Genomic DNA, 12291 nt, shown 5'->3' with positions numbered 1-12291 from the left:
TCTCTGAGTTGAGACGATGAACAGGAAGACGAGGGAGGGTGTTTGGTTAGGGGGCTGGGGTAGGAGGTTGAGTTTATATAGGGGCGGGGTTGTTTGATCCTGGCCGTTCGATCAAGCACGATCGACGGCCTGGATCGTTTCATTTAATGGCACGACGCCATTTGGTCTCTATACGAAATTGGGCCGACCTTGGGTGAAAATGGGTCGGGTATAGAGGAGGCCTTGAGGCCGTTGGATCAAGATAGATGAACGGCTCAGATCTGATCACCTAAAACGGCGTCGTTTCAATTATGCAGGGGCTGAACTGGACCGTTTGATTGAAACAAATCAACGGCGCAGATTTGAGACTCAGAAACGACGTCGTTCGAGTCTTCTGAGGGACTGGCTGAAATGGACCGGGTCTTTTGAATGTTTGGGCCTGATTTTTGGTCTAAAATTTTGGCCCAAATCCGATTTGCCTTATATTTTCAACTCTTTTCATTTTCTTCTTTTAATTAATAATTAACAAAAATTCTAAAAATAAATTGTAAAACCAAAATTAAACTACAAAATATTAATTAACTCTTAACAACAATTAGCACACAAGTTAAAACATTTAATTAAAATAAAATCACACAATGACACACTTTAAATGACATAAAATAGACTAAATGCATATTTTTGTGATTTTCTTCTTTTAAAACCAAATTATGGTTCGATTAGTTCCTAAATGCACAATCAAATCCTAAATATGCATGCAACATATTTTTGTTTTTGTATTTTAATTAATTAAAACAGGATAAACATTCACAGATAAAAACACAAATAATTATCCAAAAATACCACGCAAATTCTAAAAATTGTACACCAAGGAAATTTGTTTTAATTTCGATTTCTTTTGGAGTAGTTTTTCGTGAAGCAAAAATCACGTGCTCACACTTCTTTCACATATGCGAAACCGTATCTGCGGAACCTGAAGGAGAATCGAGAATCCGCTTCTACGGCTCATACACCGCTTCTGCGGCTCCGCACCTGCGGAACCCAAACCGCAGGTGCGGTTATGACAGACACCAGCAATTTTTTCTGAAATCTCTAACTTCAAAATCTTTCCGTCAACCATCCAAAATCATCCTAAGGCCTCCGGGACCTCAACCAAAAACACCAACGTCACATAATACCTTGTTCAAACTTGTACCAATCCTTAAAACACCTAAAACAACATCGAAAACTCGAATTAATCAAGGATTTAAGCCTAAGAACTCCAAATTTCCTCAAATATACGCTTTCGATCAAAAACCCAACCAAACCACCTCCAAATGACCTGAAATTTTGCACACACATCCAAAATGAATTAATGGAACTACTGCAACTCTCGGAATTCCATTCCGACCCTCGGATCAAAATCTCACTATCGAACCGGAAACTTCCAAAATTCAACTTTCAGCATTTCAAGCCTAATTTAGCTACGGACCTCCAAAACACAATCCGAACACGCTCCTAACCCCAAAATCACCCAATGGAGCTAACGGAACCATCAGATTTCCATTATGAGGCCGTCTTCACACTGTTCCGGCTACGGTCAATTTTCCAACACTTAAGCTCTCATTCAGGGGCTAAGTGTCCCAAAACTCTCCGAAACTCACAACTGAACATCCCAACAAATCAAATTAGCAGAATTAAACTTGGGGAAAACAGTTAATAGGGGATCGGGGTGTTACTTCTTAAGACGACCGGCCTGGTCGTCACAATAATCCGGAGGAAAATGCGGTAAGCTTTTCAAGCACATACTTATTTTTCGCTTTTATTATAGTAATATAAAGGTATTCAACCTTTCCTATGGTGGTCTCAATATGATAGCTATTTTGGCGAATATCTTTGAAACTCAACAAGTTTCTTTAAGGCCTACTATAATATAATGCATCATTAACAACCAATATAGTTTCTCCTGGTAGTAATACAGTCGCTCTTCCAGAGCCCTCAATTAATTTTGTACTACCAAATATTGTTATGATATTGGCTTCCTTCATAATCAAATAAGAGAAATATCTCTTATCTTTTAATATGATGTGTGTCGTAGCACTATCCAGAAGACATATTTCTTCTTTATTATTCATACGGCCAACTGAAGACCGGGAAGTTTTCATATTCTTCAAGAAGAAGAAAAAATACATCATAAGTAATATTGAAAAATTTAAGAACAAAAGAAACTACATTTATGAAATTAAATACTGACAACATAAAAAGTTTTATTCAAAATATGAACTTCATAAAAAAAATACATTTATTCTTATAATTTTTCCCAATAATAAGTCTTCAATTATGATGCTCAAAGAAGTCTCCATTTTCTAAATGAGTAATATATGCAAGGCCTTCAAAAATATCATTTTTATAGGCAAGGTTTGCTTCAACTTTATCATGATTATTCATAGGGCCCGCCTCAACTTAATTTTGAAAAGTCAAGTGAGTCTCAACTTTATTTTGTTTCCTTTTTATAGATGCTTGATAAAGTTTGATAAAATGTTCAAGTGTACGACAAATTCGTGCCCAATAATTTTTCATACCACATCGGTGACAAACATCACCTTTGCCTTTTGAAGAATTTTTCTGAGAACCCTTTCTTGTTTATAACAACCACTACTATGACGATTATTATTTCGCCCCTTGCCACGCCCATGTATATTTATACGGTCACGATAATTATTTTGTCTTTTTTTAGTGGATCTATCGTTCCCAGATTCGCTTCTGGAAATGGAGCTGATCTAGTGGGGCGGGATTCATGATTTTTTATTAAAAGGGCATTATGTTGTTCAGCCACCAAAAGGCATGAAATTAACTCAGAATATTTCTTAAAGTCCTTTTCACGGTATTGCTGCTGTAACACCATATTTGAGGCATGAAAAATGGAAAGAGTCTTTTCCAGCATGTCCTCATCATTCATAGGTTCCCCACATAATTTTAGTTGGGAAATTATTATATATACAACAGAATTATATTCACTTATGGTCTTATAATCTTATAGCCGTAAGTGCATCCACTCACGACGAGCTCTTGGCAATACCGTGGCCTTTAGGTGGTCATATCGTTCCTTCAAACTAGTCCATAATTGAAATGGATCTTTCAAGGTTAAATATTCACTTTTTAACCCTTCATCGATATGATGGCGAAGGAAAATCATGGCTTTCGCCTTATCCTGACTTGATGCTTCATTTCCTTCTTTAATAGTGTCACCAAGACCTTTAGCGTCAAGGTGAATTTCAGCATCAAGTACCTATGGCAAATAGTTATTTCCAGAGATGTCAAGTGCCATAAGTTCAAGTTTTGACAAATTCGACATAGTGAAACTATCATAGAAATAAGTGAATTAGAATGACAAGAATTATTATCAATGAAAAATTCAGTGCAGTACATAATCGTGTATTAATATTCTATATGTATAATTATCAAACAAACAATTATGTGCAGTGCGATGATAAATTAATGTTTAATATTACCCACAAAAACTTTAGGCATGTAAGTATATTTTTATAGAATAAATAAGTTGAATTAATATGTACTAGTATAATTTTGTTCTACTTAGAATACGTTTCAATAAGCTAAGTAGGCATAAAACTAGATGATATCAATTCTGACAAGTTTTAACATTCAACACGATTCATCTAATAGTTAAGTCGTTAAAGTCATTAATTAGTTTGTACACTTAGGTGATAAATTTATTGAAGACACATTTAAATCTTTTGAAAATTTTGCAAGAATTCCTTCTAAATGCATATTCTTTAGAATATTTGGATGTGGGCTTAATTACTCTAATTATTGTAATTCAATTTTAATACTTATTTATTTATGTGTCGGATTAAACATCTTCGTAGTTTATATAATGAAAATAATTTAACTGAAACTTATTACTTTCATACCAATGCAATTATTATAATCATATTCAAAACAAGTTATGCATATGGTAATTAAATTGCAGGTTAAAGAAGATCCTAATAGAAATGTTATAAATATATGAATGTATACCTGAATCGGAAAAGAAACTGACTACCTCTTTTTGGAAGAAGATAAAATTCGGATGAAGCAGATAACCTCAGTTGGTTAGAACCTCGTGCTGATAACGTGTTAAGAAATGAGAGCAAAATAGAACAATATAGTAATAGAGACAAGATGTATAGGAGGAGAATGTACAAGTTATCTTATTCAAATGTGTTTCTTGTATGTTCTTTCATAGACAAAGAATATACTATTTATACCATACAAGATACACTCAAAACTCACTAGATACATCCTAGAAATTAATAGATGCATCTATCCAAATAGTACATTATATAGAATGTATGGATGGATTAAATGAACATCCATATACATTCACTTTATTTATAACAAAAAGAAAAAGAGTTACAACTAGCTATTTTTCGCCATAAATTATCCAAACAATAGAAATTTCCAGAAAAGAACAAAAAACAAAAATTATCTAATCCATCCCATTAATAACGTGGGTCCAGCATAACAAAAACAAGAATGACCCAGTGACACGTATAACCACCCAAATTTGTGTTATATAATTTCTTTTCCTTGTTTACGTTTTTTGGGTATATAACAAAAAAAAATACCTACCACTGGAGCATACACTCTCTTTTGTTTTGCTCAGCTTCTTCCTATGAGCTAGCCGGCCATTAGCTCCCTCTTCGCTAATCACAAAGAATTCATGATCTGATTTTTATCGAGTCTCAGAAATGGTGTGTTCAGGTAGGATACTGTGTTTATCTTGCTCAACGACGCCGTTTTGTCCTTCTACTTCCAGATATCTCTATAGAAGGAACCTTAGAAATAATACTAATAATATTAAATGGCGATCCATGGCCTCCGATGCTGATGCCTCTGCATTTACTACTTCTTTTGATTCTGAATCCTCCGATATAACTGCCCCCGGGTAATTCATCTTCTAATTTCAGGAATCAATTTGTTCTTTGAATATTTTGATGTTTTGAAGGGACTTATGAGTAACTATTAGAAAGTTATAAAGGAAGACAATTGATCGTTTTGGGATTTATTTTGACAGGTTTTGTATAATAGAAGGGCCAGAGACAGTAGAGGACTTTGCCAAAATGGAGTTGCAAGAAATTCGAGATAATATTAGAAGTCGGAGAAACAAGATATTTTTGCATATGGAGGAGGTCTGTTTTTCTCCCTCTGTTATTTATTTATTCAATTTAATGTTTCAAAGAATAGCTCTATATTAAGCTATAGTCTATAGAACATAGCAAACATTTTCTATGATAATTATTCTCTTTGGATGACGGTGGTGTTCAAGTCAGCTTGCGCGCACCTTTTGTATCATAATTATTGATCGGACGTAATTCATATTATTGACTGGAGAAATAGAAGGTCAATCATAATGTTTATAATTGACATAAAGGGCAGCCCGGTGCACTAAGCTCTCGCTATGCCTGGGGTCCGGGAAAGGGCTGAATCACAAGGGTCTATTGTACGCAGCCTTACCCTGCATTTCTGCATCTCTATTATATAATAGAAAGGAAAAAAAACTTATAGACATCCGGTGTTTGCATAAAACTGAAGAATGGAAGACGTGTCAATAATATAAACTTTTATCACTTAGCTACGACTAAGGTTAAATTACTTGATTTGGTACCTGTATTTTTCAAATAGAAATTGATGATGTGGGAGACATGTCAGTGCATGACATTTATGACCTCGGGAAATTGACATGTATAGCAGAGAAGCTGGTTTGTTGATTAACTCTCATTTTCACTTTTGCCTAAAATATTGGAGTATCTTCTTATTAACTTTTGCTGATATGAAGCACAATATGCCTTTGAATGTTGTCCTCATTATTTCTTGTTATGGTTGAGATACATAGGGGTTTGATTGCTATAGTTGCATAATTAGATGTTCATATTCTTCCAGTGTCAAAATTGTTATTCCTCGTATCTTCAAACTCGAGCAGGTACGGCGGCTAAGAATACAACAAAGGCTAAAAAGTGCTGAGCTTGGGATACTAACGGATGAACAAGAAAATGAGCTTCCTAATTTCCCATCATTTATTCCCTTTTTGCCTCCCCTTGTAAGTATTCTTGGCTGTTGCAGAATGTTTATGTAGTGATTAGACTCTTATAATAACCTAAAGTTCCAGTTCTCGTAAAGTAAGGAGATCCTTTCTTTTTCTTTTGCATTGAAGGATATGCAGTATTTTGAATGACATTTTTATGTTTTTTTTTTTTGCAGACATCAGCAAATCTTAAGCAATATTATGCTACCTGTTTCTCACTCATTGCCGGAATTATGCTTTTTGGTGGACTTCTAGCGCCTACTGTAAGTTTTTCTTTTAATGTTTTTATTTTTCTTATTATTGTTGTCATTTGGCCAATTGACTTTAGGTGAAACTGTGATTAATTTCTGAGAAATCCTCAGATGCTAACAATCAGTTCAAACTCCTATATATGCCTTGTGAGGCCTACTATTCTTAACATCCAAAGCCTGTTCATTTATTGCTATAGTTGGAGCTGAAATTGGGATTAGGAGGCACATCGTATGCTGATTTCATCCAAAGCATGCATCTCCCAATGCAACTGAGGTACGTACATGATATAGTAAATTTTTATTCTATAAGGTTAAGTACTTTATTGATGATTAGTACCAAGAAGGTACTTCAAAAGTACAAAGATAGCAACGAGTTCATTGCTATAGTTACAGCATATTAGACTTCAAAAACTCCAAGAGAAGCGTTCAATTTTCCAGTAGACTACTCCTACACCATAAATATAGTATCTGTGAACTTTTATGTTTTGCAAAAGATAAATCCAATTTCTTTCCTTCAAAGCGTCTATTATTTCTATCCAACCATAGTGTCCGGATGATGCATATTGGGGCAGTCTTCCAAGTCCTTCTTCCTCTTTTCAATCCTGTCCTTGTCAGTAAGATAATAGGCATCGTCGTCCTGGGGCATCAACTGACTCCAAAAATGCTAATCATACATGACTATATCGGCTAGGGGAATTTACAGTGAAGTAGAAGATGATTGTTTGTATGAGGCTTCACATAAAAGCATCTACTGCAGAGAGATAGGCCTCTTTTTTTGAGAGCAGCTTGAGTTAGACAAGCCTCTTTTGCAGCTAATCCATCGGGGTGCACTTGTTCTCCAAAGCATTTTCCAAAGCCATTGAATTCCCAGTTCTCTCCTTGCTGCTGTAGAAGGGTGTAGTAACTCTTTGTTACATTCTCAGAAAAAAAGGGTGTAGTAACTCTTCACTGCGAAGTATTCGTTCTTGTTAGTTTGCCAAACGTGTGAGTCCTTTATGTTAACATCAAGGGAAATAGGTTGCAGAAAAATTAAAAAAATGAGTAATTCACCTAGCTCCCGGTCATTGGAAGAGAATATCTTCTGAATTGTATAAGCCATCTGAAGGATTGCATATAGATGTTCGTAACACGCAGCGGAAGACAATAACAATCCTAGGCAGATCTTTTCGTGTTTAAAATTTATTTACATGTCAAAGATCGGATCTGAGACGTACCTGGTGCAAAGAGTCTCGTTTCAAAATTTCTTCGATAATGCGAAGACTCTATGCGTATCCACACCGAGACCGATCCTTGCTATCAACTCTTTGATCAGTGAAACCCGCGAACAAATTGAATGAAAAATTACTATGCTGAAATTTTCTCAAAACCTTCAGCTAATAACAAGAAAATATCTCCCTTCGTTTGTGGCTCCTTTTAAGAGAATTGTCTCATAACCCCGTTATTTGTTTGTTATATGTATATATATAATAAACACCAATTCTTTCCCTATTTGGTTATGGAAAACCAAAGGCGGTGATTTATGAGACCAATTCTCAAGTGAACCTTTCCATAAATTGTTTATTTAAAAACATAAATCCTATTCTCAATAGGATGAGGCGGCAGACATGTCCTTTAAGGACTTCCCTGATGATCCAATTTTGGATCTTTACAAACGAATCTTTGTTAATATTTACATATATCTTTATATAAATAAATATATTAATTATAAGCACCAAATATATATATCACATATACATATTTCAAACCAAGAGATATATTCATTCTATTCTAAATAGAAAACTTCAATTTATTCACAATATTAATTATATTCCTTGTGCTAGCAAAGAGTATAATAATATTTCATTTGGACTAATAACTAAATTTATTTGACTAATTGAATTCTTTAATTTAATTATCAAATAATAAAGTAATTAATCCTTTAGCAAAGACCAGAACACTCGTTAGTGTGCGACCCCATAGGTTCAATACTAAACCGGTAGTAAATTGACCACATCAATATACTAATCAAGGGTGGCGTCTAGCAACAATCCTTAATGACCGGATAGCATGAAGTATACAATTTACTCTCAAGAACCAGTAGAAGAATAATGTAGTAATTACTTCTGTCCTTATAGTTCTGGGTCACCCTAGGATATGGTTCAACTGTCAAATCCAAATAGGTGACCAACTATGTGTTCATGTCAAATATAATCGACCATTGAATGACCTAAGAAACTCATTTCTTCTTTCATTCAATTGCCCTGGCCAAGGTCTTAATTTGGGCGTTTAGAATTCATTACAACATGGAGCTTAAACTCATTACCAAGAGTTGACAGATTCTATCTTGATCAATCACTAATTCTACAATTATTCAATCATACCCAATATCCTTTCAACTATCGCCATAGGGCCATAGGTGTCTAGTATTAAAACACAACAAATAACTTGTCAATTACTATGACGATCTCAGGTCAAAGGAAAATCTTACATCACATTCTTCAAGAGAATATCCTATTGACAGTTTATGGTAATTCTAACTTAGGAATTATCCAATGAGTCGGTTCAATGATCACTATATGCATCATCTATCTATGTGATTTAGTTAATGAGATCAACTAATCTTTATCCCATAAAGAAGATCACATAAATATTGATCTAACCGGATTACTAATGTCCAAATTAATAATCTTACGATCAAGAACAAATTTAGATTACATTATAAGAAACTTTACTCTCATTATCATGATCTCCATCACGATGACAAGTCTCAAAATTTAATCAAGGACCTTATCAAGTTAATCAAACAATTAAAAATAACTATGATAAAAGAATATCAAATGCCATATATTTTTATATCAAATAACGTTCACAAAAATATGTTCAAATCATCAAATATGATATTGGATCTAGGGCATATCTACTATATGTGTGTCTGTAAAGCAATCAGCCACCATGATTTCTTTGTTCAAGCACATATTCAATAAGGTGGGAAAGATACTCATCAGTCTTCCATTGTCATGCATTTAATGCTTCTCCCATTTCCCAGCTTAAGTGTGGCATTCTTTTGAAAGTCCAACCATAGAGTCCGCATGATGCAGATTGAGGCAGTCTTCCAAGTCTTCTTCTTCCTCTTTCCAATTCCCTGTCCTTTCCAGCAAGATAATATGCTTCTCATATGATAATTTGTGTTTGCTTTGGAATGAAGTATATTCACTTCTGACACCAACAGCAATGGCTTCATAACACTAAGGTTCACCAAAACAGAAGGTCCAAAACCATAGGTGAAAAAGTTATGTTCTCACTGCTAGTAATCCGTATAGGTGTCTGTTGTTGAATTTAGGTCACTTATGTTAAAAGTCACGTAATATAGGATGCTAAAATGACAATTTAAAAGGTGCTTATATTTGTGCAAAACATAGTATTCCTGTTGGTTTAGCAGATTAGCCAAGGTACCTACTTCATAAGCACAATTTTAAATTGCTAGAATTCTTGATAATTTTTTTTATTTTTTTGAACAAATTTGCCACCCTCTTCACAACCATAGTTACCCTACAAAGACTTTTTTCTTTTAGTAATGAGTTGTAATAGTACGTGGAAGCACTTATGATATATGAAGACATTATCTATGATAGAAATTACATGCTTGTTGAGTTTTTCCTAAAATAACTTCCAGTGAAGAACAGAAAGAAGTAGTTTTTTATTGGAAAATTTCTTCCTCCACTCTAAAGGAAAAACTCAAAAATCTTCAAAAAAAAAAGCTATACAAACATGTTAGCACACACTTTTTTCTCCCAAAACTTTCTCAAAGAAAATTTTCCAATAATTGTCCCAATAAAATTTCACAGGAGCACATTAAATGCTTCTCAAACTTTTGGTGTGCAATTGACTAATTATTGAGAAACTCATCTTATCTCAAAAAGAAGTCAGAAGTTCTCTTTGAACTCTTTCATACAAGTCGCCTGTGCAAAGAAACAAAAAAACTAAACAAAAAAAAAAAGAGTTGCATCCTTTGAAAACCATTCTCCAACACAGGAGACAAATAGGAAATGGATCAAGTAATTATGCAATATCTGCAGCTTTTTCTTCCTTCATTTTTGCTTCTACTGTTTGTTGAGGGAAGACATATGTAAGATATTAAGATCAGCAGTTCTGGGAGCAAAGCAAATGCTGGACTAAACTTCAGTGATCCATTATTAGCCATTATTAGAGAACCCTGTACAAGTCATTGCTCACTAGTTTTTTAATTTATGTCGGATAGATGTGGAACGTGATGACACTTGCTAATCACTTTGAAACAGAAAATGATATTAAGTCAATGAACTCATCATTTTTAAGTACTACTATCAAAATTTCAGTTTTTTGGGTTATATATCATATACTTGAAAGATCTAATTCTTTGATAGGGTAATGCTATGTGGGTCTATCTGTTTGCAACAACTTCATAGTTACTTGAATGTACTTTGCAGTCAGGTTGATCCAATTGTGGCATCATTCTCTGGGGGTGCGGTTGGGGTGATCTCTGCATTGATGGTTGTTGAAATCAATAATGTGAAACAGCAGGAGCATAAGAGATGCAAGTACTGTCTTGGAACTGGTATGTAATCGGTTAATAATTCGAAACTTAAAAGTCTATTTACTTTGGAAATTGGTTCAACCTATTAGAAGTAGTTCTACAACATTTTGAGGAGATCACGATGTTGTCATACTCAAGTCCTATGCTCCTGGTGACTTTTTTTTCCCTTTTTAAATACTTCTTTTTCAAGTTATTTGTAATTGAGTTCTTCAAACAGTTCAGCCATCACAGAAAGTGCTGCGACTTTCTTGCTACCATTAATCGCCACTAATTGGGAATATGTAAAGTTAGGGTTCTGGAAGTAACTTTGTTTTGACTCTTTGGATTCTGGAAGGAATTTCTTTTTAGCTTTTCGAAGGGTGTAACACTAAATAGAAGTCTAGTGCATTCAACTGGCGAGAAATTAGAATGCAGGTGATTCTTATGATTATTGCTTCTGCTGGAAAATGTATATGCAGGATACCTTGCTTGTGCTCGATGTTCTAGCACTGGAGCTCTTGTTCTTATCGAGCCTGTTTCAAAATTTAATGGAGCGGACAAGCCTCTGTCACCACCTAATACAGAAAGGTGTCCCAACTGTTCAGGCGCAGGAAAGGTAAGTGTAACACAACATTTCGAATTTATTGGCTCCAAATTGTCCACTCTCTGCGGTAACAAATCAATTAGACTGGGTAAACTGAATTTCTCTACTTTCCTGCCCAATTGTCAAGTGACGTGGTCCACCAATTTAATATGATATGGATATCTTTGCAGAATGTCATGAAATTTTAAATATTGTGATCCGGAAGGGGAAGGGGTAGGGGATAGTTCTAAACAATTGACATCACTGTCAGGTTAGATTATAAATTGACCTTGGTTAAGGTTGGCTTCTTTTCCTCTTTCATCAGCGCTCAAGTTTTTATGCCTTGAAAATGGAAAGAAAACATGACCGTGAGGGGGGTTGACTTCTATGATTGGCCGTTCGTGGACAATGGAAACATCACTTTTCTACTAACTAGCCAATGTTATATCATATAGATCTCCTATCAATATTGCAACACTTAGCAATTTTTTTTGTTTTGCTGGATTTATCATTCTTTAGATTTTCAGCTCTAATTTATGAGTTTATCGAATTACATGAAATTAAGATGAGCTTCCATTATTGGCAGGTCATGTGTCCAACGTGTCTTTGTACTGGGATGGCTATGGCAAGTGAACATGATCCACGTATTGATCCCTTCGATTAAATAGCAGATAGATTTCCTTACTTGAACTTTTAACTTTGAAGCTGTAAAGTTTAGATGAAGCATCATCAGTAAACGAACTACACCTATTTAAAAAGAGTCAGTTTATGAGAAAATCCTAGTCATCGTAAGGACGAATGATGCTAAACCTCTAAATACATGATTTGCTTTTTATGCAAGTCTAGTCACCATCTCCACTAATCTAGGGTTTGAAAATTTGTA

The 12291-nt window shown here is 34.6% G+C and overlaps 1 protein-coding gene across 2 annotated transcripts; it reads left to right on the top strand.

The window, feature by feature from the left end:
* Positions 1 to 4568: 4568 nt before the first annotated feature.
* LOC104222066 (protein ORANGE, chloroplastic) lies at positions 4569 to 12248 on the top strand. 2 transcript variants are annotated; one of them, XM_009773246.2, is made up of 8 exons: positions 4569 to 4906; positions 5036 to 5150; positions 5942 to 6058; positions 6220 to 6306; positions 6492 to 6568; positions 10740 to 10867; positions 11305 to 11441; positions 11995 to 12248. In XM_009773246.2, the coding sequence occupies exons 1-8, from the start codon at positions 4710 to 4712 to the stop codon at positions 12070 to 12072; spliced, it is 936 nt and encodes a 311-aa protein (XP_009771548.1). In that variant the 5' UTR covers positions 4569 to 4709; the 3' UTR covers positions 12073 to 12248. The 2 variants fall into 2 exon arrangements, with proteins under 2 accessions (XP_009771548.1, XP_070027051.1); XM_070170950.1 differs by having other exon boundaries at positions 4581 to 4722; positions 5050 to 5150.
* The last annotated feature ends 43 nt before the right edge of the window (positions 12249 to 12291 follow it).

The sequence above is a fragment of the Nicotiana sylvestris genome, chromosome 3, assembly GCF_000393655.2.
Source record: "Nicotiana sylvestris chromosome 3, ASM39365v2, whole genome shotgun sequence".
NCBI lineage: Eukaryota > Viridiplantae > Streptophyta > Magnoliopsida > Solanales > Solanaceae > Nicotiana > Nicotiana sylvestris.
This window is presented reverse-complemented; position numbering and strand designations above follow the sequence as displayed.

Bases quoted from the DNA above. Each gene is read 5' to 3' on its own strand.
- LOC104222066 (XM_009773246.2), top strand. From the start codon at position 4,710: ATGGTGTGTTCAGGTAGGATACTGTGTTTATCTTGCTCAACGACGCCG. The intron at 5,151-5,941 runs GTCTGTTTTTCT...AAACTCGAGCAG, and splicing joins TATTTTTGCATATGGAGGAG to GTACGGCGGCTAAGAATACA. The intron at 10,868-11,304 runs GTATGTAATCGG...ATGTATATGCAG, and splicing joins CAAGTACTGTCTTGGAACTG to GATACCTTGCTTGTGCTCGA.